Source organism: Schistocerca gregaria, chromosome 2 (genome assembly GCF_023897955.1).
Source record: "Schistocerca gregaria isolate iqSchGreg1 chromosome 2, iqSchGreg1.2, whole genome shotgun sequence".
Taxonomy (NCBI): Eukaryota; Metazoa; Arthropoda; class Insecta; order Orthoptera; family Acrididae; genus Schistocerca; species Schistocerca gregaria.
In genome coordinates this window covers 380320021-380346545 of record NC_064921.1, presented here as the reverse complement: position 1 = coordinate 380346545, position 26525 = coordinate 380320021, and the positions used below count along the sequence as shown (strand labels likewise).

The 26525-nt window shown below is 38.9% G+C and overlaps 1 protein-coding gene across 1 annotated transcript in view; it reads left to right on the top strand.

Annotated features, from left to right (window-relative positions):
- Positions 1-26525, top strand: part of LOC126335783 (anoctamin-4-like) — a 274203-nt gene that overhangs the window by 152251 nt on the left and 95427 nt on the right. The window contains exons 8-10 of the mRNA XM_049999245.1: positions 12945-13044; positions 18251-18358; positions 24486-24691. Of these exons, the coding sequence (XP_049855202.1) occupies positions 12945-13044; positions 18251-18358; positions 24486-24691 (414 nt within the window). The remainder of the gene's footprint in view (positions 1-12944; positions 13045-18250; positions 18359-24485; positions 24692-26525) is intronic.

Genomic DNA, 26525 nt, shown 5'->3' with positions numbered 1-26525 from the left:
TTGTAGAAAAGTTTTTGTAGAATGTAATACTTTTACTTTAAAGGAGAACACTCTCAAAAAGCAGAAGCATTGAACTGTCAATAGCCACATTACGTTGGTTTTCCTTCGATGAGCTATAGTAAAATACACACACACACACACACACACACACACACACACACACACACCTATGCCGCTACATGGCGCCAGCTGAACTAACAGTGCCAAGGCTATATTTTGGGCAGGTTGACTAATTCTGGTGGCAGTAGTCTCGGGGATGGCGGGTGGAGGGAGAGGGAGGCAAGGAAAAAGACTGAGTTTGGGTGGCTAGCAACTCAGGAGGAGGTGGCCAATTTGCCAACTAGCAATGTGGGAGGGAGGGGTGGCAGGCATATGTGCTGGTACAACTGTAGCAGGTATATAAGCTGGGACAACTGTAGCAGCTGGTAAGAAGTGGCAGATGCTGAAGGTGACAGAGGGACATGAATTAAGAGGGGTGATGGGACAGAGGAAGGGGAAACTGTTGGGTGAATGGTGTGAGGTCAGTGGGTTACCTGAAACTGAGGCCAGGGCCATTACAGGAGTGGTGGATGTATTGTAAGGATACTTCCCACCTGCATAGTTCAGACAAGCTGGTGGTAGGGAAAAGGATCCAGATGGCTCAGGTAATAAAGCAGGCATTGAAACAGAGCATTCTGTGCTGATCTGCATGTAATGCCACTGGGTGGTCAACTTTATCCTTTACAACAGTTTGGCTGTGGCCATTCATCCTGGTGGACAGCTGGTTGGTATACATACCAGCAAAAATACTGTGCACTGTTTGCAGCAGAGTTGGTATATGACATAGCTGCTTTTGCAGGTGGCCCAGTCTCTGATCGGGTGGGATAAGTTTGTGAAAGGAATGGTGTAGTAGCTCCATCTAGAGGAAACCTTCCAAGGCTCCTAAAACTCCCAGCCCTTAGTCTGGTTCAGGTTCACTCTACATTCCTTCACAACTGCAACACCATTTCTCCAATCCACTTTACCTGTTCCTCCTCTGCCCAATGTACTATCTTTCTGGACATTGACCTTCACATCTCTGGTGGCTCCATTCACACCCCTGTCCACATTATACCCACTAACTACCAACAGTACCAGTATTTTAACAGCTACTCTCCCTTACACACCAAAGTATGCTTCCCATACAACCTATCCACCCATGGACGATGTATCTGTGGTGACAAGAGCTGCCTTGCTGAGTGGGATTGAATGCCTCACAAAGACCTTCACAGACAAGCAATACCTTTGAGATCCAGTCCAAAACAGATTTTCTGCACCTTAGCGTCACTCTCCCCCTCCCCCACAAAAACTCTCACAATCCCCAAGAATGGGCTACAAAGGAGAACCCCCCCTCTCATCACCCTATATCATCCTGGACTGGAACAACAGAACCATACCCTTTCCTAGAACTTTGATTATCTCTCATCCTGCCCTGAAATGACAGACATCTTACCCAATATCTCTTCCATCCCACCAAAAGTTGTATTCCATCACCTACCTAACCTACACACTATCCCAGTCCATGCCACTGCCACACCGACCCCTTACCACAGGGATCGTATCTGTGGCAGACCCAGTTTCAAGACCTGTCCTGCAAACCCATTCAACACATCTTACTCCAGCCCTATCATAAATTTATCCTACCCTATCAGAGGCAGGGCCATCTGTGAAAGAAGTCATTTCTTATACCAACTCAGCTGCAAACACTGCACAGCTTTTTATGTTGGTATGACTACCAACCAGCTGTCCACCAGGGTGAATGGCCACCAGCAAACTGTTGTCAAGAACAAAGTTGGCCACCCTGTGCCATCTCATCCTACCCTGAAATGACGGACATCCTACCTAACATCCTTTCCTCTAACCAAAAGTTGTGTTCCATCACCCACCCAACCTACAAAACATCCTAGCCCATCCCTATGCAACCCCCACACTGAGCCCTTACCACAGGGATCACATCCCTGTGGCAGAACCAGTCGCAAGACCTGTCAGATCCACCCACTCAGCTCCTCATACTCCTTTCCTGTCACAGACTTATCCTACTCCATAGAGGCGGATCCACCTGTGAAAGCAGTCATGTCAAATAACAACTCAGCTACAAACACTGAACAGCCTTTTATAATGGTATGACTACCAACCAGCATCCACCAGGATGAATGGCCACTGCCTAACTGTTGCCAAGAACAAAGTTCAGTGACTGCTTCCCTACCCGAGCCATCAGTATCTTCTCCACCACCACCAACTTTTCTGAACTACAGAGATGAAGCTATACTTACAACACATCCTCTGCTTCCATAACTACCCTGGCCTCAGTCTCAGGTAACCCACTGTCTCTGCACCCTCCATCCAACAATTTCCCTTTCCTCCATCCTGTCACCCATCCTAATTTATGTCCCCACATCAGCTTCAACATGTGCTACTTCCCACCAGCCACTACAGTTGTGCAGTCCCATATAATTGCCACTCCTCCTACCCTCATTCCTAGTCGATAAATAGGTCACCTGTCAAGCTGCTAGCCACCCACCCCCAGTCCCTCTCCCTGCCTCCTTCTCACTCTACCCCCCCCCCCCCCCCCCAACACTTCTCCCATTCAGCCAGTCCATTTGCACTTGCAGAAAAATAGTATTGGCACTCGTAGTTCAGCTGGCACCAAGCAGAAGCATAGACATGTTTATACGTGTGTGTGTGTGTGTGTGTGTGTGTGTGTGTGTGTGTGTGTGTGTGTGTGTGTGTGTGTGTTGAGTGTTGCATTCTAGCCCATCAAAGGATAACTCCGAGAGCTATTAAGTTTTGTTTCTTTTCTGTGTGCCTAACGACAACTCGGTGCTTCCGCTTTTCGGTGAGTAGTCTCCTTTAATCCAAAAGTATTTAAATTGATATAAATGTTTGCTGGGAACAGCTCTTATATTGATCAAATTTTTTTATGTACAAAAATTCATGATGGTCTTAATACTGAGACCCAAATGTGTACCTACACAAGAATTAACTTTCCATTTATTAAATCAAAGTAAGCTTTGTTTGTAGTCTTATGCTAGGTTAACACCCCTTGAAGAAAAAATGGTAGTCAGAGCAAAAATGACAAAGATATGGGAGACTGATGGGATTAAAGCATAATGTACTAGGAAAGGACAGCTCTATATTTTAGTCAAGAGTTGAAACTTCAGCACCACCGTTATTATAAAATGCTCCTGTCTGGTATTACAAAGGCAAAACACACACTGTGTCCAGTAAATAATATTTTATAAGAATGGGGCAACAACATTTGGAACAGTAATTAATAATAAATGAAGAAAAATAGTGCTCCATGTGATACAATACAACAACAAAATTTTTGTGGCAGAAATGGTGACACTTTTAAATCATTGTCCTCCAAAGTCAGTGATTACTTCTTCACAGTGACAGCAAATGATGCACCAACTAATAAACAACCAAATATAGATACATTAGATTTACTTGTTCAGATTCTGCCAACAGACATTAGTTTCAAAAATACTGCTCCTTAGGAGGTTTAAAAACATTGTAGTTCTGGTGACTGTGATGGTGTTTCCAGAAAAATAAATCTAAACCTAGAAACTTTTTTTTTCACAAGCCTAATTATCAAGGGCCCAAACTCACTCTTATCAGGTGGTAGCTGAACAGGTCTGGAAGCGATTTACAGCTAACAGTTTAAGTTTGTAGCTCACAAAGATTTATATTATGTTATTTCAGACAAGTAATACCAGGAGGATGAAGTGTAATCTCTAAATGGTGATTAATTACTAAAATAAATTTCAGAAATTAATGATAAGTTAGAAAACATTGTTAATCCATAAAGGCAAGTTGCAATGACCAAAAGAATGTAGAAGTAGCACACTTCTTTGTTGCAAGGATATGATAGTGATGTTGCTTTGTGCCCAGTTTCCATTCGATGCAATACATATGTTTTCTTGTGGCAGAGGAAGAATAAACAAGAAATGATGGATGGGGCATGAGCCATCCTTGGGTAGCTCAAATGGTAGAGCACTTGTCTGTGAAAGGCAATGGTCCCAAGTTCAAGTCTCAGTCTGACACACAGTTTCAATCTGCCAGGAAATTTCATATCAGTGCACACTCCGCTGCAGCGTGAAAATCTCATTCAAGAAAAGAAATTTTCTGTTTCTAGTCTGAAGTGTGGACTATAGCATGAAACTTACTCGAGATATCACTCTTCCTCTAAAAGAACTCATTTGCAACTGTGTGCTTTGCATCAGTTAATCTTACACTCTCCACAGTTTCACAAAATGCAGCTTCATTAAAGGCCACCTGAACCCAACAATCAGTAATTTTGCCCTGAGTATGCTACTTTATAGCAGCAAGCTCATGTACTCATCTTCTGTACTGACAATAAATCATGACTATCCTTACACTCCTGCATGCTTCAGTAAGAGAGAATGAGGTGATGAGTATGAAGTAACTACAGTGCCACAGTTCTCATACTTTTCATACTCATGGAACTACAGTGGGAACAAAAGAAGCCCCTATAACTGCCTGATGTACCATTGGCATGTTGATTTGTGAAGTGTTCAGCCCACACTTTAGATTCATACTTGCTCCATTTCTGGTCTCTAACATATACGACATAAGGATATCTCAGACCTCACCCACAATCTGGCACGAAATAATACCAGCAGCAACAGTTGAAAAAATGTACCAGACTGGTACTCAAACATGGATATCAATCTTTATGTGAGTGGCGGAGTTAACCACTTCAGCTATCCCAGCACACTTCTTGTCCAGTCCAGATTCTGAACTTGTTTGCACATGTAATGTCTGCTGTCCATTATCCTCATTGCTTGCAGCGTCAGCTGATTCCTACAACGGTCAGATGTAGTGTGCATCTGTATTGAAGTTATTAGTATCATGAAAAGATAGTTGCTTCTTGCCATATAGTGGAGATGTTGTTGTTGTTGTGGTCCTCAGTCCTGAGAGTGGTTTGATGCAGCTCTCCATGCTACTCTATCCTGTGCAAGCTTCATCATCTCCCAGTACCTACTGCAGCCTACATCCTTCTGAATCTTCTTAGTGTATTCATTCCTTGGTCTCCCTCTATGATTTTTACCCTCCACGCTGCCCTCCAATACTAAATTGGTGATCCCTTGATGCCTCAGAACATGTCCTACCAACTGATCCCTCCTTCTGGTCAAGTTGTGCCACAAAGTCCTCTCTCCCCAATTCTATTCAATACCTCTTCATAAGGTATGTGATCTACCCATCTAATCTTCATCATTCTTCTGTAGCACCACATTTCGAAACTTCTATTCTCTTCTTGTCTAAACTATTTATCATCCATGTTTCACTTCCATACATGGCTACACTCCATACAAATACTTTCAGAAACGCCTTCCTGACACTTAAATCTATACTCAATGTTAACAAATTTCTCTTCTTCAGAAACGCTTTCCTTGCCATTACCAGTCTACATTTTATATCCTCTCTACTTTGACCATCATCAGTTACTTTGCTCCCCAAATAGCAAAATTCATTTACTACTTTAAGTGTCTCATTTCCTAATATAATTCCCTCAGCATCACCCGACTTAATTCGACTACATTCCATTATCCTACTTTTGCTTTTGTTGATGTTCATCTTATATCCTCCTTTCAAGACACTGTCCATTCCGTTCAACTGCTCTTCCAAGTCCTTTGCTGTCCCTGACAGTCAAGATAGGCACCATGAAAAGACTGTCAGAAAATGAGCTTTTCCTAACAAGATCTTCATTGGAGATCCATCAGACACAAACACGTGACTGCAGTCTCTGGCTGCTGAGGCCCCACTGAGAGCAGCTGTGTATGATGGGAGACTTAACCAGGTGGTGGGGGTAAGGTGGATGTTGAGGCAGGGTTGAGGAGGGATAGCAGGGTGTGGTGGGGGATGGTAAAGTGTTGCTTGTGGGGGCATACAGGGATGATGTGGAGGGATGGTACAGTCAGAAGGTTAGATGGAGGAGGGTGGGGCGGGGGGGGGGGGGGGGGGGGGTTAGTGGAAAAGGAGAGAGGTAAAATGACTTTGTGTGGGTTGGTGAAATAGAGGACTGTATAGAGCTGGAATGGGAACAGGGAAGGGGCTAGAGGCCAAGGCCAAAAGGCTAATGGAAGTTGAGGCCAGGAGGGTTATGGGAACATAGGCTATATTGCAGGGAGAGTTCCCACCTGTACAATTCAGAAAAGATGGTGTTGGTGGGAATGGTCCAGATGGCACAGGTTATGAAGCAACCATTGAAATAAAGAACATTGTGTTGGCCAGTGTGCTCAGCAATGGGGTGGTCCAGCTATTTTTTGGCCACAGTTCGTCGGTGGCCACACATGTGGACAGACATGCCCATGTAGAATGCAGCAAAGTGGTTACAGCTTAGTTGTAGACTACATGACTGGTTTGACAAGTAGCCCTGCCTTTGATGTGATAGGTTATACTTATGACCAGACTGGAGTAGGTGGTGGTGGGAAGATGTATGGGACAGGTCTTGCATCTAAGCAAGCCATGAGGCAACGTGTTGGGAGCAGGGTATGGATGAGGTTATTGTGTATGATGGTAGGTGGCAGAATACCACTGTGGGAAGGGTGGGAAGAGTAGTGGGTACAACATTCCTCATTTAAGGGCATGACGAGAGGTAGTCAAAACCCTGGCAGAGAATGTGACTCAGTTGCTCCAGTCCTGGTTGGTTATGAGTCACATAGGGAATGCCAGGCCACAGGAAATCTGTTTTTGTACAAGCCTGGGGAGGAGTGGTGGGTAGTTATGGTCTGTGAAGGCCTCAGTGAGACCCTTCATGTACTTTGAGAGGGATCACTAATCACTACAGATGCGATGACTACAGGTAGCTAGGTTGTATGGAATGGGTGGCAGCTGTCAAAGTGGAGGTATTGCTGGTGGTTGGTATGTTTGATATGGATGGAGGTACTGATGTAGCTGTCTTTGAGGTGGAGGTCAAAAGTGTGGAAGATGGCTTGTTGGGTTGAGTAGAACCAGGTGAAGTGAATATGGGAGAAGGTCTTGATGTCCTGGAGGAATGTGAATAGTGTGTCCTCACCCTTGATCCAGATCATGAAGTTGTCATCATTGCATCTCAAGCAGGTGAGGGGTTTGGGATTCTGAGTGTTTTGAAAGGATTCCCAGTATTTCTCTGTGCACTGAAATCAGAAATATGCTTCCGATCCTCTCACAGTGGTATTCAATCACCTACTCAACAACCTTGTCCATCCCTACTCAGCTCCTGCTCCTAACCCATTGACTCATGACTCATACACCTGTAACAGACATAGATGCAAGACCTGTCCTCCAACCATCACCTACCCCAGTCCAGTGACAAGCAGCACCTACCCCATCAAAGGCTGGGCTACCTGTGAATGCTCTGTGCCATCTGGGCCATCAGGGAACTCTCCCTGCATTATATCCTACATTCCCATAACCTTCCTGGCCTCAACCTTTGTTAGTTTTTGTCCTTACCCTCTAGCCCCTTCCCTGTTCTCATTCCAGCACTACACAGTCCTCTATTCCACCACACACACACAGTCTTTTTACCTCTATCCATTTCTGCTAACCACCCCCCTCCCCCTGCTTCCATGTAACCATCCAACTGCACCTAGCTGCCTTACCCTCTCTCAACATCATCCCTGTACACTCCCACAATTAGCAATTTACCATCCCCCACCTGTACCCTGCTATGCCTTCCCTTCGCCACCCCCTTTTCCTTACTCCTACCACCCGTTTGCCTCTCCCATCAGGTGCAGATACTTGCAGTGTGGCCTCAGCAGCCAGAGACTGGGGTCATGTGTCTGCGTGTTGCGTTTGTGGCGTTTGTGTGTGAGTGTGTGTGTGTGTGTGTGTGTATGTGTGTGTGTGTGTGTGTGTGTGTGTTTGTGTGTGTTCTACCTCCAGCAAAGGCCTTGTTGACTGGAAGCTCATTTTCTGACAGTCTTTTTGTCGTTCCTATTTGCGACTCAGCATATCTGCTACATGGTGAGTAGCAACTGTTCTCTTCATAATATTGTTATATTCCATCGTGCATTTTCCATTGTTGTATATGAAGTTATCATTATCCACAGGTATGCATATGTGGTGTATGAAAGAACAGACACCGCATATATAATAATTTATGTGCCTAGCAGCAAATAATGATAACAGGAGTAGGGGTGAACTAAGGTTAAATGGAGGAGTAAACTGAGTGAGGCAGGATTCAGTATTGGTTTTGAATTGGAAGCCCAGCATGATTGAATTTGGGAGGGGTAAAAGCTATAGTCTTTGGAAAAACTGATACTTCTGTTTGGCTGAGGCTTTTAAAGAACAGTTTCATGACTGCATTACAGGTTTGTTTAAGTTCTGGGTTCTGTACGGTGAGAGGGATTTGCCGAGCGCATGGTAAATGTAGTAGGTGTGTAAGGCTTAGTTTGGCTACTGTGCGAGAGTGTGGTGGTGGTGGGAGGGGGGGGGGGGGAGGTACGATGGTGGCTCTTTTAGAGGTAGTGGATAGTGGTAGTCCAAGGCAAGAGTATGAGATGAACAGGTTGGACTGTTTTTTTAGCGGGAATGCTGCTTTGTTTTCTGAAGGGAAAGAGTTTCAGTCTGAGAGATGGGATGCAGGAATTTGGGATTGCAGAGCAAGAGAATCTTAAAGACGCAGAGGAGTTAGTGCAGGGTGGTTTTGGCTAGAATTATATGTTTCTGCAGGACTAGGTTCATGAGGGTTACGGGCTGAAGGAATTTGAGCAGATAGAGGACATTATGGAAGGAGGCATTGCAGTTAGAGATGGGAATTTGATTCTCATGCCATTTGGGGGGATTTCATGAGCTAGACAACAATATATGGGACTCGGTTCTGCCTAGGGATAGGAAATGTTTTCTGTATTGGTGACAATGGAAGGCACAAAGATCCATATTTGAGGCTAAAAACTTGTAAAAATATGTAAAATTACATAAAAATACATGTGAAAAAACACAAAAAAGATAATACAATGAGATCAAAGAGTAAAAATAAATAAAAAGATGAAAATATAGTGGTCGATTGGTATGAAAAAAGGCAGAGGGCAGCAGATGTTATTGGACGTATGGGATGCAACAAAGTACATGTGGTGCAGAAAGATGCCGTAAAATAAGACAATGTGAAGGGAGGTATAGTGATCAACTCAAAGGTCCATTCCATCCTGAACTTTCTGTTGTTTAAAAACTCTCATGCATTATATATCTTTTGAGTAAACTATACACATGTGTTTCTGAAAACAGTTACTTAGTTTCTTTATGCTTTCTTTCACTGCCACCTAAGATATAAGATTATTTTGTAGAACAATTCTTCTGACATCTAGCTGAAGAAGGCCATCAGGTGCATATCTGGAATTTCCACAACTAAAATATCTTCTATGATTTATGTCAAACAGTTAAATGTATTAACAGTCCAATCTCTCTTCTTCTACTGTTGCCTCTTGCATGTAGAAGAAAACCATAACTGTATAGTCTAAAACAGTCTGACTTAGCAAACATTAACCCTTTGACTGCTGTTGATGAGTTTACTCGTCATGCTGCATGCCGCTCCCTGGATGCTAATGACAAGTATAGTCACGGCCGCAGATTTTCCCCTGAGCGCTGATGACGAATATAGGCGCGCCGCTACATGAGTGCTGATGAAGAGATAACTCGGACAGCGGACTTCCCATCCCATGTCTCAGTAGCCTTTCACAGTTCTGGCCACTTACTTGTCTGTTGTGAGCCTAGGCTTTGCACTACAGTTCACTGCTCATCAGAATTTACATCAGTGTTCTTAAAAAAATGGCTCTGAGCACTATGGGACTTAACATCTTAGGTCATCAGTCCCCTAGAACTTAGAACTACTTAAACCTAACTAACCTAAGGACATCACACACATCCATGCCCGAGGCAGGATTCGAACCTGCAACCTTAGCAGTCCCGCGGTTTGGGACTGAAGTGTCTAGAATCGCATGGCCACCGTGGCTGGCCAGTGTTCTTCGCGTCCTGTATTTATAAGGAAAATGGCGAGATGTCGTGGTTGCACTGAGGAAGAAATCATGGATATTCTTATGAGGAGCGACAGTGAGGGTGAACAACTTGATTTTGACGAAAGTGATAGCTTTTGCACAGAGTGCAAAAGCTCTATTCATAAATAGTCCACATCAGCAGGGCTGTCAAAGCAGTCTCATGTTTCAGCAGGAGATGTTAGTTGTTCTGAATCTGAAGAATCATAAAGTGATAGTGAAACACCTACGAAAAAAGCACATCTTAGTGATATCTTTGACTGGAAAGAAAATGACTTTCAGCCAGTTAACCACGCATTTGATGATACGCTGACAGGACATATGTGTCAAATAGGGAATGAGACAAGTATTCTGTCAGTTTTCATGTTATTCTTTACACAAGAACTGATGATATATATAGCTGACGAAGGAAATCAGTTTTATTTATTCACCAAGGAGAATACTCCTGAATCAGTGCATTGTCGAATCTCAAAGTGGAAAGATCCTGGATATGAAGAAATGTATTGTTCCATAGCTGTTTGTCTTCTGATGCCTCACGTGAAAAACCTGAAAATTAGCAAATACTGCACCAGAGATATTCCTCTAAATATGACAATTTTTAGTGAACTCATGTCAAGAGACCGATTTTTGTTACTTATGAGAATGTTACATTTCAGTGACAACTCTGCCAATACTGGAGGAGACAGATTATTCAAAATTAGGAACATTGTCAATAAAGTTCGTACAGCTTTCCATTGTGTATTTAATCCACATCAGAAACTCTGTATTGATGGAAGTTTGTTATTAATCGAAGGACGCTTATCTTTCAGACAATTCATTCCATTGAAACGGAGTAGATTTGGTACAAAAAAAATTGTGTTATGTGATTATAAGACTGGCTATGTCTTGGATTTCATTGTTTATACAATGGCATCAACAGAAACTGAGGTCCACAATTTGGGGAAAAGTGGTGGCATAGTGACTACATTTATGAAGCCCTATTTAGAACCTGGATATACCCTTCTACGTCGATAACTGGTACTCAAGCCAAGACTTGTTTGCCTGGCTTCACAGTCATGGGACCAACGCATGTGGTACTATCCGTAAGAGCAGACGCAACATGCCGAAACTTTAGAAGAAACTGGAACATGGAGATATTCAATTAATGTGCAATGATACAATTCTTGCTATAAAGTTGTGTGACAAAAGGGAAGTGTGGATGTTGGCCACATGTAACACCGCAGAAATGGCTGACACAGGAAAGATTGATAGGAATACTGGAGAAAAAATTAAGAAACCTCAAAGCATTGTAGATTATAACTTGAATATGGGAGCAGTTGACCATTCTGATATGCTGTTTAGATCTGTCGGATGCATATGGAAAACAATGAAGTGGCATAAAAAGTTCTTTTTTCAAGTTCTAGAGCTGTGTGTTCTAAATGCTCATGTCCAACACAGATCACTAATAGGTTGTAAAATGATGATAGCAGAGTTTCATCTGTCACTGGTTAGGGAACTTACAGAAACATATGAATTAGAGCGCAGAAAAGCTGGCAGAGAAAGGTGTTCTGATGATAACCCTCTAAGATTTGTGGGAAGGCATTTTCCAGACATTATAACAAGTGAGCAATCCAAGAAAAGTGCACTAATGCTAGATGCATTGTTTGCTGGAAACAAAAAGTGCACTGAGAAAGCAGGTGCGAATGTAAAACTTGCAAGGTACCATTGTGTGTCGTACCATGTTTTGAAAAATAACACACAAAACAGAATAACTAATTGCAACATAGAATGAATACAGTAATGCTATTAGAAAAAAAAACTTCGAAAACAAAAAAAATTATAAAAAGGAAAAAACAAAATAAAAATGTTTTCGAGTTCGCCAGTGCTGGTCGAAAGCCCAGATCAAAAAGAAGGATGGGAACATTTTCACAAAGTGTAAAAGTATCGCCTAAATTTACAGTTTATGACTTTGAACTTTCTCTATAAGTGAATTTAATGTGCTAACAAAAAGACAGAGATTTCACAGCTTTCAGATGTTGGACAATCTTTTGAATACTTATGTGTAACAATCACAAGTACTGTACAAATTTCATCAAAGAAACAAAATTACACATAATCAGGTAATTACAAAGCGCAACAAGTGTTTGGGCAATTCAGCAATACAAACAGTAGGCCATGTGAAATTTCTTATCACACCAGAATACGAATTTAACGACATGAAGTAAAATTGTTCTTACTGTTGCTCACAGTAAATTCTGATGTTGTAGTGCAATATGAAAGATGATCTTTATGTCGCTTTCTCCTATAAACAGCGTAATACAATGTTCTGAACAACAAAAGTAACGTACAGTAATCTATAATCTATGGCTTATTTTATTCTTTCTTGAGTTAGTACAGTGAGGAACGCATAGATAAATGCAGACATTATAAAAGGATATCCAAGAAACAACAATAAACTATTGATGTAAAGCTAACTAATCACGTCGCTTTCAGCATGATCTACAAAAATAGTGCAAGAAAACTACAAGCAAGATATCATTCTTGGTGATGTAAAATAGTTTTACCAGACAGTTTGATTCTGTAGTTATTCACCTGCAGGGGAACTACGTAGTGAGAGCATTTACGAGTATTCTGTATCAGCCGTGAGAGGACACAATATTTCACGTGGAGTCGCAGTCACTGCATAAATATGCAGCACAGGGCGGGTGGGGCAGCGAAGGTTGCTCTGCCCCAGGCGGCAGCTCTAGGGTCAAGCACATTAGCGCAGTTATACGGATGACAGTGCAGGCTGCAGCGCCTCAGCGTGCCAAGCGGATTGTGTGCTTCCAGCAGTCAAAGGGTTAAATTGACAACCCTCAAAGTAATTTTTTAAAATTACTAATGATACTAATTACATGAAGTTGCTTAAAATGGAAATAATTATTTTAATATGATTTTTTTTCTTTTTTGAAGGTTTGTAGTGAAGGAAAGAGAACTGTTCTACACTTCAGCTCAGAGAAGCCTTGTTGTGTGGCAAGTAATGATGAGAACAAAGTATGATGAAAGTGAGAAGGTATGTTAAACTCATTTTACTTAATTATAGAACAATCTTTGTGTTTTATCATCTTAATGAATTCATTTTGTTTCATCATGGAGCAGTTTTTATGATTTACTATGTTGAAGGAAACATCACTGATTTTGCACCACTTTCAGCTTTGTTGATCTTGCAAAAGTTAATCTTGAAGCCACTGCCATGTCAGCCACCGTCTCTTGCATGTGAACATTTAAAAAATGTACTATCTAACTGTTTGCATCTGCTTGCCTGTCACAATCAGATGGCAATCTATACCTTCATCCAGATAATGCACAGGCCCATTGTTCCCAAAATATCATAATAGTTAGAGGAATATTCTGTAAATAAATGGGGTGCGTCGGAGACCCTCCAGTCACATGTCTTCAGTTCTCTTGAGCACATCTGGAACACCACTGAACAATATGCTTGCCCCTTTGAACTAGCTGTGATTAATTTCTATGAGTTATGGACAACAGCTGAACAGTCATGAATCAGGATGGCTACCCCATTACTTCAGTGTCTTGTGCTGTTGCCATCATCAAGGCAAGAGAAGGAGAAACATACCACTAGCTGAGTTTCACTAATTCATTTTCTGCTAATTATACACCGCTGGATATTATATTTACAATACCATGAATGTGGCATTCTTCAAATGTCAGGTTGACATAAAGTGCACTGCATGCTGGAGTGTGCAAATGATTCATATTTCAACACAACCCCATAAACTGGGTAGGACTAATGATGTTTACATTCTTTATGTAAGGTAAGGGTATGCAGCAGATTTCTAATTTAGATGTCACATTTTATATTGGTTGTGAGAAGGTCATGTAATGACCCACACAAGAAGGCAAAATATCTACCAGCTCTTGTCAAAATTTGATAGTGGCAGGACTGTGACATATTAAGGCTATGCTTGAGTGTTCCAGGATATTGCTGGTCACATTAGTCAGACTCTCACAACTGTGATGCAAAAATGGAACTGATGTGTTAGGGAGGGCAATACTCCATGTCAGGCAGGATCTCAGTGACAGCACATGATTAATCCTTGAGAAGACGAACATATTGTTGACTCGCGTGTGCAGATTCATACAGTGAAGTCATGTACTATGAGTCATGAAATGGGATAATTTGCAGCAAGACAAAGATCTACACAGACAGTGTGATCATGTCTGGAGTACCATGGATGGTCTGTGTGGCAAACATTTTTGCAGCTTACCTTAACACAGCTAATGAGAGAAGTGCACCAACAGTGGTGCACCAAATTACAGTGTTGGACACAGGAGTGTCACCATGTTGTCTGTCCAGAAGAGATATGGTTCTGAGTGCAGCATCAGGTTTTACGTATCCCTGTGCGGAGCTCCAAGAAGAATGACTACTGCCAGACTGCATTTGTTATTGTCATACGAGCCCCGCAACTCGTGTGGGGTATGGAATCCCATTAGGTACATTACACAGTCACCTCTGGTACACATAGTCTTTAATTTGTACAGCATCCATTACATTTCTGTGCTCTATCTGTGAGGTTTTCATGAGTCTGTCTTTCAACAAAATGATGCAAGCCAGCATGTTGCCTGTGCTAATCTGACCTACCTCAATAAGAGGCTGTTTGACTGTTGCCCTGGCTGGCACATCCTTCACATCTGTCACCTTCTGAGAACATATGGTCATGGCTTGCTGAGAGACTGATGCATCACCACTTATGAGCTGCTATGCTGGCATAGAGTTAAAGCTCCATGGAATTATGTAGCAGTTTCTGTGATCCAGGTTCAGTTTGATTTGGTGCCCAGCTGGGTTGAAGCTGTTGTTGTTGTTGTCATCGTTGCTAAAGGTGGCAAATTTCATAACATGTACACCACAAAATGACATACAAATTTAATCATTTATCCTTTCTTTATTTTGTACATATGATAAGTAAAATTTCATTATTTGGTATCTGTTTTAATTTTAATATCCAGCACTGCATATTTTAAAATAAATTGCTCATCTACAGTGTCTGCTTGGCAATAGATTAATGAGTAGAGTTCTTTTAATTGTTAAAACCATGCCTAGTCTGGTTCAGAGTTTACTAGTAAGAAGTGAGCATATATATTAAGCAACGGAGAAAAGAAAATGAAACACATTTGAGCTTATATTATCACAAGAAAAAAGTTGCTCAGCCTGCCTCAGAGATAGCGTTGCTATCATTAATTTTTTTAAAATTTTGGTACATCCTATGCAGTAATGAAAGATAAATGTCAATACATAAGCAGAATAAAATTCTTTTACATGCTTTTTAAAATAAATTTGTAGTGCATATTGCATATAAATGAATAAACTGAAATATTGCACCATAGTGAAATTCTTTGTTTTGTGCATTTTATCTTACTGATTTTGTACAATGATTTATTGCTGCAGATGATACATGGGTCCATCACTTCATGTACTGTAAAAGGAAAGTGAAAGATTCTTACAGAATTGTTGGGTGGTAGACCTCAGTCCATTGTCCAGCACCTAATATGGAAGGAGATTTTTCCTTTGCACACATGGGGAGATGAGAATTGTGTCTCAGATATGTCTGTTGTTTGTCAGTTTGTTTGTCAATGAATGTGTGTGTGTGTGTGTGTGTGTGTGTGTGTGTGTGTGTGTGTGTGTGTTTGTGTGCGTGTGTGTGTGTGCGTGCATGTGTGTATACTCGCATCCACGCATGTGCATAGCGTGAAAATTAGAGAAGGAGAAAGGTAAAATGCTTTGCTGGCACGTGATCTACTCTTCTTGAATAACATCAAAGGAACTTCTAGGCCTGATGTCTCTGTCTGACTGACAAGTCACACACCCTCACTTCATGAGACCCTGTGAAGAGATTTGTAAATTAATCCAGGATACTGGGACAAATTTTGATGATCAGGAACCCTTCACTACCATTTATTTTCCCCAACACTGATGCTGAACATTTTTCTATCAGAAAGATTCAAACCAGCTACCTCTAAGTTAATTGTCACAGCACAGGCCTACATTAGAAAGTTCGCTGTGGAAGTGGGTTGTGTTATAAAGGAAACAACAATCAAAGTAATGAGTGATGGCTTGGAAGTACGAGATGTAGCAAATGTTTTGTCTACAAGAAAGATCATGACAAATTTTTGAGTCTGAAATGATTTTTATTTAATACTGTGAAATTTTTCTGAATGAACTAAATGAAAAAATGTGTAGGTAGAGGCCATGACTGCAAAAGAAACAAAGAAGAAAATCATCTTCGAATAGGACAATGTACTTATCTACAAAGATGGTGCTGGAAGTGGTGGTAGTTTTATTTGTCTGTAGATTACCGGGTGTAGAAGTACGAAACTGGAATTTTGCTATAGATGGTGCTAGATGTCAGTGTGGGGCCCGTGATACTGCGTCTGCAGCACCATCTGCTTCCTGTAGTGGCTGATGACGAATGTCGACACAAAGTAATCCAAGTACCAATAATCGGTATCTGTTTCAGACCCATAAACAAGTCGAGTTTTGTGCCTATGAACTGCAATTTGCAGATAATAGTGGTTTTCTGTTAACATTTGAAGAAAACTGCTGCAAAATCACATCAGATACTGGTCAAAGCTTTCAGCGAACATGATCTGGGGGAAAACACAGTGTTTCAAGAGGTTCAAAAAATTCAAAAATGGTGATTTTGACGTGAGAAATGATGAGTGTGGGAAACAACCGAAAAAGTTTGAAGATAATGAATTGCAGGCGTGACTGGATGAATATGACACTCAAACTCAACAGGAACTTGTGGAGCAACTGAATGTGATGCAGAAAGCCATTTTTCTTTGGTTGAAAGCTGTGGGAAAGGTGCAAAAAGTGGGAAAATAGATTCCATATGAACTGAATGAAAGACAGCAAGCAGATCGAAAGACCATTTGTGAAATGCTGATCATCAGGTACAAAAGAAAGTCATTTCTCCATTGAATAGTGACAGGTGATGGAAAATGGATATTTTTGAGAATTCTAAGCACCATAAATCATGGGTGAATCCAGGCAAACCATCAACATCCACTCCGAGACTAAATCACTTTGGAAAGAAGACAATGTTCTGTGTTTGGTGGAATCAGAAGGGTATCATATTTATGAGCTGCTGAAACCTGGTGCAATCATTAACACTGATCGCTAACAACAGCAAATGATTGATTTAAATTGAGGATTGTGTGAAAAATGACCAGAATATGGAAAAAGCAACACAGTCATATTGCTCCATGATAATGCCAATTACCCACAGAAAAACAGGTCAGGGAAACGACCAAGTCATTCATTTGGGAAATACGAATTTTTGGCGTATTTTCCAACCTTTGCTCTGTCCAATTATCATCTATTTGCATCACTGGGGCATGCTCTTCCTGAACAACACTTCAATTCATATGAACATGTGCAAAAATGGCCCACTGACTGGCTCGCTTCAACTTGTTTTTTTGACGTGGCATTCACAGCGTGCCGGAGAGGTGAGAGAAATGTATAAATAACAGTCGAGATGATTTTGAATAAAATACTATTTGTCAGTTCCAAACAACAGATGTGTAATTAGAGCAACCAAACTCCAGTTTCATACTTCTACACTTGATACTATTACAAGCTTTTGGACATGTCGTGGTATACAATTTACCAATGAGAAAACCAAAAGATTTTGGAGTATGAATTGTTGGAACATCTAACCTATTCACCAGATTGGGATTCTCTGACTTCTGCTCATTCCCACATCCAAAGGAAATTGTGTGTGTATATATTTCGAGGAAAAAAATGCTATGGCAGTAGTAAATTGGTATTGAGCATACCTATCAGAATCACAGTTCTTACTCATTGGAATGATGGGGATGATATACACTTATCTAAAAGGAAACTAAAATAAGAACATTTTTTTACCTAAAAAGAAGTTTTCGATACAAAGCTGAGAAATTTTCACCTTGTTCTTTTGCATGCAACATTTTATTCCTTGCCATAATAATTTTGCAGTAAAAGCTACATCTTACATGCAAAGCCTTATTACAGTATCAAAGTGGCATTTTTATCTATTTCAACTGGAAATGCTTTTGGATATTGACACAGTTATAATATTTACATGTGAATTAATTCATTAGCTGCAACATTTCAGATATATTGTTGTTTACATCACATTTATTTTGTATGGTTTTTTTTTTACATTCGTATTCTGATAACATGCTAAAAAAGAAAGATTCAAACTGAAATAACTTTACAGTGCGGCATCCGCAGACTCCTCAACAATAAAACATATTTGGCAGCATTTCCTTTACATGAAGGGAAATACGCTCATGATGCATCCAGTGGATATATTTTTGATAGGAGGGTAAGCTCTACAACATTGAAGAATTTTCAAGCTCAGATTGTTTTATTCACTTCTTATAGTATTATTCGGCTAAACACCCGTGCATGAAAATATTTATACTTTGCTTTAACTTGTATGTTAAACTAATAATAACATCCTTTACTCCAATACAAAAATAATTTTCTGCCAACTGTGAATTTATCTGAGGGCTCCTTATCTGAAAGTCATAAAAGATGTAAGTTTGGGTGATCAATTTAACATTAATATGATAGTTCTGCCAAGTTTCTTAACCAGAGTATTATTTCCAATAAACAGTTAAAATGTCATAAATGAACAGGTCAGGTAAATTGAACAAGTCCTCAAAATATTTTGATTTATACACATACAAATTATACCAAAAAAAAAAAAATTTCAATAATCATTCACACCCGCATATGAACAAACTGACTCACCATTCTATTGCTAAGTATTTCCTCTTTCTTTTTGAATATCAGATCTTATACTTATACCTGGCCCCTAATGACTAATATGTGTAACACTAATGACCTTATACAGTAATGTTGTATGTAACTGAATGCATGCTTTCTGAATATGGCTGCTTACCATATGAATATGCAATGCAGATATACACTATCAGATCAAAAGTGTCCAAATACCTGTTACCGAACATTAATATGGGCTGTGTCCACCTTCACCTTCAGGGTGCCTTGATCTCTGCAGGGGACACTTTCAATGAAGTGTTTATTTCTGTGGAGGAATGGCACCCTGTTCTTCCTCAAGAGCCAAAATCAAGAGGATAGTGAAGACAGACACTGGGGGATGAAGTGAAGTCGACATTCTAACTCAACTCAAATGTGCACAAATCAGGACTGGGCAGGCCAGTCCATTTCAGGAACTGCCCAAAAACCATTGCCTCAACTGCTTTATGACAGGGTACATTGTCATGCTGATGGAAACAATCACCATCTTCAACTGTTCCTGACTGTAAAATGTGATCTTATCCTTTCACATTTAGTGCAAAACAGAAAACTGTAGACCAGTATCATTATTATCTTCATTTTCAAAGGTAACTGAAATGGTCTTGAAAGATAGTAAGAATGTGTTTATTTTCAATACTGTGCAACACATCTCTTCTACTGCAAGTTCTTTGTGTTTTTTAAAATGCATACTTTAAGAGCTATGTGCATTTGGGGCCTGTGTTTGCTACACTTTTTTTTCTTGTTTTGGTCCACACTACCACCCCAGGACATCGCCTACCTTACAGTCTTAGCGACAACAGAACCGGTGCATGTATTCCACTGTCAGAGGAATCACAACAATAACTGCTTATAACTTTCGACTCTGACGTTTCCGGACCAGAGTCACTTACCTCAAAATTATACATCTACCATTGTCCATCAGCCCTGAAAGATTATAACATAATCACAGGATCACCTTGTATAATAAATGACCCTAATTCTTTAAAGAAACATCTGAAATGGGCAGCTTAAAAAAAGTGGATCTCCCAAAAAAAAGTTATTATGAAAATAAAATGTAGCAAAGGTCAGTTAACACCAATGTACAAAGTTAATATGCTTGACAACTATTTTCAGTTAAATGGGAAGCTGAATATTACTATAGGTAGTAAATTACATCATTCATTTTTAATCCATTTATTTCTTTAGCCAGTTATTAATATTGTTTATTGTGTTATTCATTATGTATACTTGTCACTTATGTATATATCTAATTATATTTACTTGTTATGTGTATATACTTGATGAAACCTATATCACATACATTATCAGTGATTGATAAATAAATACATATATGAATAATAATCTGAAAACATTACAGGTGAAGAAAGAATAAGTTAGTCCTGTAGTCATGGTACATAAACGTATGAAATGTGCACAGCTAAGTGATCCTTTCTCTCCTCTAGACAGTAGAGTAGGTATCATTTGAAAGTTAATTTTCCTAACAAATTCTTGTGTGTATCCCCAGTAAGTGAATGGTAGCTTCATATTCAGTAAAATGCAGATAAATCAGCTGATGCATGGGCTGTTAATTTATCATAAGTGGAAACAAGGTAAAACTAGGTCCATCAAAACTGAAGAAGAAGTGAATGTGAAAAATATAAAGCAAGTATACAAAATATGAAAAGAAGGAAGGTAACCTTCTCTTTACCTTTAAGGACTGAATTTTGTTTGTGAAACTTGTTCTTACTTCCCAGATTTGATACAAATTATGATGTATATAGATTATAAAATATGTTATCCACATCCCATAAAGAGGTTCACAGCACTTTGCTGTTGGAATTACAGAGTAATCATGATATTATCCTTACCATGGCAATAACAATTATGCCAGCAAACTCATTTAACTCTTTGCTCACATGAATCAAAGTGGCATAGCATTTTGTACACTGTACTCAAAGAAGTAGAGTTTAAGTCACTATCAGGCTGTCAAGCTTTTGGTTTTGTATGATTTCCCGAACTTTTGTTTCTGTCTCTAATGATCTAAATCACCAAAGGAATTTTAAACCATCATCTTCCTTCCTCTTTTTTTGCTTGCTGTCCCATAACACAGGGATAGAATATATAGTAGTTCAAAGAATACTCCCTCTAGACACAATTCAATGAACTAAAAAAATACAAAAACTAGGTCCTCATCTTTTTAAGTTACTATTGAAGCAGTCTACTATATCTACATAGCTAGCTCACAACTAAGTGCCTGGCAGACGGTTCATCAAACCACTTTCACAATAATTCTCTGTTATGCCACTCCGAAACAGCATGCAGAAAAAACAAACAGCTATATCTTTCCATGTGAGCTCTGATTTCCTTTATTTTATTATGATTATTATTTCTCTCTGTATAGGTTGGCAACAATAAAATTCTTTCAGATTCAGAGAAGAAAACTGGTGATTGAAATTTCATGAGAAGATCCCACCAGAATAAAAAACTTCTTTGTTTCAATTAGGTCCACCCCAAATCCTGTATTGTGTTCGTGACACTCTCTCCCTCCTATTTCTCAGTAGTACAACATATGCTGCCATTGTTTGAACTTTCTCGGTGTACTCCATTAAACCTATCTGTTGAGGATCCGACACCACCCAGAAGTACTCCAAAAGAGGACAGACAAGCATAGTTCATGCGGTCTCTCTAGTAGGTGTGTTGCCCTTTCTAACTGTTCTGCCAATAAAGTGCAGTCCTTGGTTTGGCTTCCCCACAACATCTCTCTAGTAGATGTGTTGCCCTTTCTAACTGTTCTGCCAATAAAGTGCAGTCCTTGGTTTGGCTTCCTCACAACCTTTTGTATGTGTTCTTTCCAATTTAAGTTGTGTGTCATTGTAATTCCTAGGTATTTAGTTGAATTCAGATTTGATTGATTTATCAAGTAGCTGAAGTTTAACTGATTGAGCACTCCTATGGACAACATTGCACTTTTCATTATTTAAGGTCAATTGATAATTTTTGCACCATACAAATATCATATCTAAATTGTTTTTCAGTTGATTTTGATCTTCTGATGACTTTACCAGAAGATAAATGACAGAAGCATCTGCAAACAACTTAAATCAGCTGCTTAGATTGTCTCCTACATTTTTTATATAGATAAAGAAGACCAGAGGGCTTATAACACTACCTTGTGGAGTGCCAGAAATCACTTCTATTTTAATCTATAAATTACTATGAGCTGTTACCTCTAGGACTGGAAATCACGAATCCAGTTGTGTGTCTGAGATGATATTCCATAAGCATGCAATTTTATTACAAGCTACTTGTGAGGTGAGATGTCAAAAGCCTTCTGTAAATCTAAAAATATGGAATGAACTTGAAATCATTTGTTGATAGCACTCAACACTTTGTGTGAGTTAATAGCTAATTGTATTTCACAAGAACAATGTTTTCTAAATCCACATTGATTATATGTCAGTAAACCATTATCTTCAACATATTTCAAAATATAACACTATCTACATGGAATTCATCATTTTATTCGGCATGTATTTAAATATGCTCAACATCCCTAGAAATATGCATTTATTTCTAACCACAAAGCAAATAGTCAACCATTCATCTACACAGTGACTTATGCTAGTCACCCTAGATAACCACAACATCTATTTCCTGTAGTCTCAGCTGAAAATCGAAATATGTGGAAACTATTTTATATGAGTTGGGCTACATTTTATGAAATATTTCATGAATTATTATAATCTTTCTTATCAGCCACTTCATATAAGTCAGTTCTTCACACATTTAGCTTCTGCACGGATTTCTCCTGAGCCATGAAGCAAGTCCAGGGTTGCAATATATATTGCCTCAGCCTGATCTATAATTATAAATGCGTTTAACACATTTAAAACTACATAATTTGCAGCCAAAACTCCACTTCAGTCCACCATGAGAAGTGGAGCATTATTCTTTGAGAATGCCAGTCATTCATGCTAACGGAACATTGTAATGTCAATCAGACAACTATCAGCTGAAAACTGTAAACAGATACCTCCAGGTAATATGTACATGAACCCCAGCAGGTCCATTATCTGCATATATTACTATATGTCACCAAAAGCTCCTTCTGAACCAACGACATAACAAAGCTCATAAACCACCTTCTACATGACATATCATTGCATAACACAGTGTGAAACATATGTTTTGTTCAGCTTATTCCATTGTCACTTATGCCTGCCTTCAAATTACACAAATATATCATACGTGTTATTGTTATGAAGGAAAATCCTGAATATACTAAAGTTAGTGAGTACAAATATATACAACCATTCAGATTAAAGTGCTAAGTATCATCATGACCATGACATAATATGCCTTAGGTTCTCTGTATGATTTTCAAATCAATTAGTTCCACTCTTAAATAGTTTTATCACAAATCCCTTGATCATAAATATCATGGTGGACTGAAGTGGAGTTTTGGCTGCAAATTATGTAGTTTTAAATGTGTTAAATGCATCGTTTTTTAACGTACCTCTGACTAAAACGTCCATTGGTGCAATATCTAGGGTTATGGAAACCATTCAACAGTAACCAGTCTGCCAATCCATACATTAAAGTTTTCATTTACAAAGTCTCTCTCCATAATTCCATAAAGCAGGGATGCTCCATCTTGTTGCCATATCAACTTTTCCTTAATTGACTTTGTATGTACAAAAAGTGGACTATTTTCCAGTCCTAAAAATGCTTCTTGAAGCATATGTAAGTAATTTACAGAACTGATAATACCATTAAAAAAAGACATGATTAGCCCAATGCTGAAAACCCTTGCTCATGCAATCTTGCCAGAAGAGTTTAACTCTGCCTCCATTGTGAAATCTCAGTAGAAGCAGTTGTGTCTGTTCACTCTACCACTCATCTTAAGAGTCACTTTGTTGCCTCAAAGAATACTTTTGTTGAACTTGGGGTTGGTTTCTTGTCAGACTGTACAGCTTTCAGAATTCAATTTACCTGTCTGGATTGTCTACAATTAGGCCTATATGTTCAGAATTTCAGCTTTTTTAGAATCCTTTGTTGGCCTTTTTCTGCTATTCCATACTCCTTGGACACTTTTCTGTGAGATTTAGTCAGTGATTGCACTGTAGTAACAGAGTTCTGCATGCCTGAATGAGGGAGCTCCACTACTTACACAGTCTCTTTAAATCTTAAATAATATTTGAATAACTTATTGAGATGAAGGCTGAATATTTGGAAAATATTCCATGAACAAATTACAAACAGAATTGTTGTTATGGTCATGTTTCCACCATGTTTAAAAAAAAACCTCACTGTCCTGTAGTTAACTTACTATTCATTGTTTTTAAGATAACAACAAAGAATAAAACTCAAAGTGCTAATGTCAAATGACTTACAGGTATGATGCACTAATCAAGTTAACAACTGAGTGCCACTATGCTAAGTGGAACAAACTGTAAAGATTGCTAGTACAACTGACTTCTGGCCTCCTCCATATTTCCACAAGTGATATTAACATTTGTTTCATTTATGTTGCATTACTGATTTTGGATGGGCATATCCTTTCTCATAATATTTGTTGTATAAATCCATTATCACAGCATGCTATCATTTCTCTTTTTGGTGTGATACTTTTAACTAAAACCATAGACTTGTTTATGGAATGTCAAATGTTATTCTTGTATCACCTACAGTTGCTGTATCTTGAGTGGGCATCTCTGTCATGTTGGTATAAGAAGCAACCCTTTTGGCTCATCAAGAAATATTTTGGTGACAAAATAGGCCTGTACTTTGCTTGGTTGGATTTCTACACCAAAATGCTTATTCCTGCTGCTATAGTAGGTCTGCTTTGTTTTCTTTATGGTGCAGCAACACTATACTCTAATGATAATGTACCAAGGTAAGGAACCATAGTGCAGTTATGTTCATTATTTTCTGAAAATATGTAAGATTTAATAATGTGTTTCATCAGATCAAAGGAAAAATGAGAAACATGTAATGCTTAATAATTTTTATCTATATTTAAGAGTCCTTGTACAAAAATGTCAACAAATTTCTGTAAGGCAGCTAAATGTCTTGAGTGCTCAGCCAATGTTCAGAGTGCTAAGTTACTGCCTGTGATAATAAGAGCAGTGTTTGAGAGGTTAATATGAAGAGAATTACAGATGAAATTTACAAGAATAACTTGCAATCCATGTGGTGTATTCAGCTATTATTGCATACTAACTAAAAAGCAACATGATAAAAATGAGTGTATGATTTCAGAAAACAATCAGGTGTGAAATAAATGGTCATAGCAGTAGACCATCATGCATGGACAAGTAGGCATAATCTATTAGTCAATACTGAATGATGTTGATGAAGATAATGTTTGTATACTGAATTACAGAGTGTGATGTAATTCTGTGTTTCATACATTACATGTAACACAAGATTTCTCTAATGAAACTGGATTTCTTGTGTTATATTTTGTTTGATTTTTATTAATGTAATGAATTCCTGAAGGCAACATAATTAATTTTGTGTAGAAAATAAAAAGTTACCTATAGCTGTTGAAGAAAGCATAATATCAGTTACTGCTTTCTAGAATAATTTAGGAAACATGTGAGAAATCAAGAGGAGAATGGTTGGCATAGAATCAGAAGCACTTTATCCAAAGATTTTATTAGTGCATTCCTGTGTAATGCTTTTATAGCAAAGAATTATTAGAATAAGGAGTAATCATTCTCTCCAGTTTGGACTGAAATTTGCATATAAATAAACTGATCAAATTCTCACTTACGCAATTTGTATTTATGGCAAAGACCAATTCTTCATTATGACACTCATTTTTGCAGTCTGTTATGTTAAAGAGGTTTGTTCTAGTATGTGTTAGTATACTGAGGGAGTTAGATGTAAATTCTACAGCTTCAGTTAGATCACGTATTCTTGGAAGTTCTAGTGGAAGTTTTCATATCTCCAAACTGGGATATGGATAGGGAACGTAGAATATCATGCGAGAAGAGGGTGAGATAAATTATGATTGATTAATGATTTTAAATCCACACTAATTTCCAAGGAGAAGTTTATTTTGTACCAGGCATGCTGCTATAGAAGCTGACTATATCATCAATTGCCTGTTTCATCTGCTGGTGAAAGACAATGGAAGGGAAAGTTGTCAGTAGGCACCAATACTGTCCACACTGTTGCATGAAGAACTGCCAGTACCCAGCATTTTGCTCTAAATATAAATACTTAAACTTTTGCTCATCTTGTTTGAAGATGAACCTGAAACAGACCAAAAACTAGGTGAATTAAAATAAAGAGATATTTGGTAATTGACTGGTTGCAGCCATCTATACAGATTATTCTGAAATTCCTGTTACAAACTTCTAGGACTTGTAGAGGTTAGTGAGAACATAATATTTCGAATAGCAAGCCATGTCCGGAAATGTACTATTTCTATTCTATGATTGTTTCAATTAAGATGTTTAAGTTATCCACTTCTGCTTGAGGATTTGAATTAGATGTTATGCAGTACAGCTATTAGGTAACAATTCGAAAGCAAACATATTGAAATATCCATTTATCACTTAAGCTCATTTGTTTGTGTTAACACTTAAACATTATGTGTTTACATAATTCCAAAACATTACAGAACCCTGACTGTATAGAAGAGTACTGATGCATTACAATAGTGGCTCAATGTGATGACCACCAGTGTTGTTACAAACATTATATCTTCAAAGCATGTT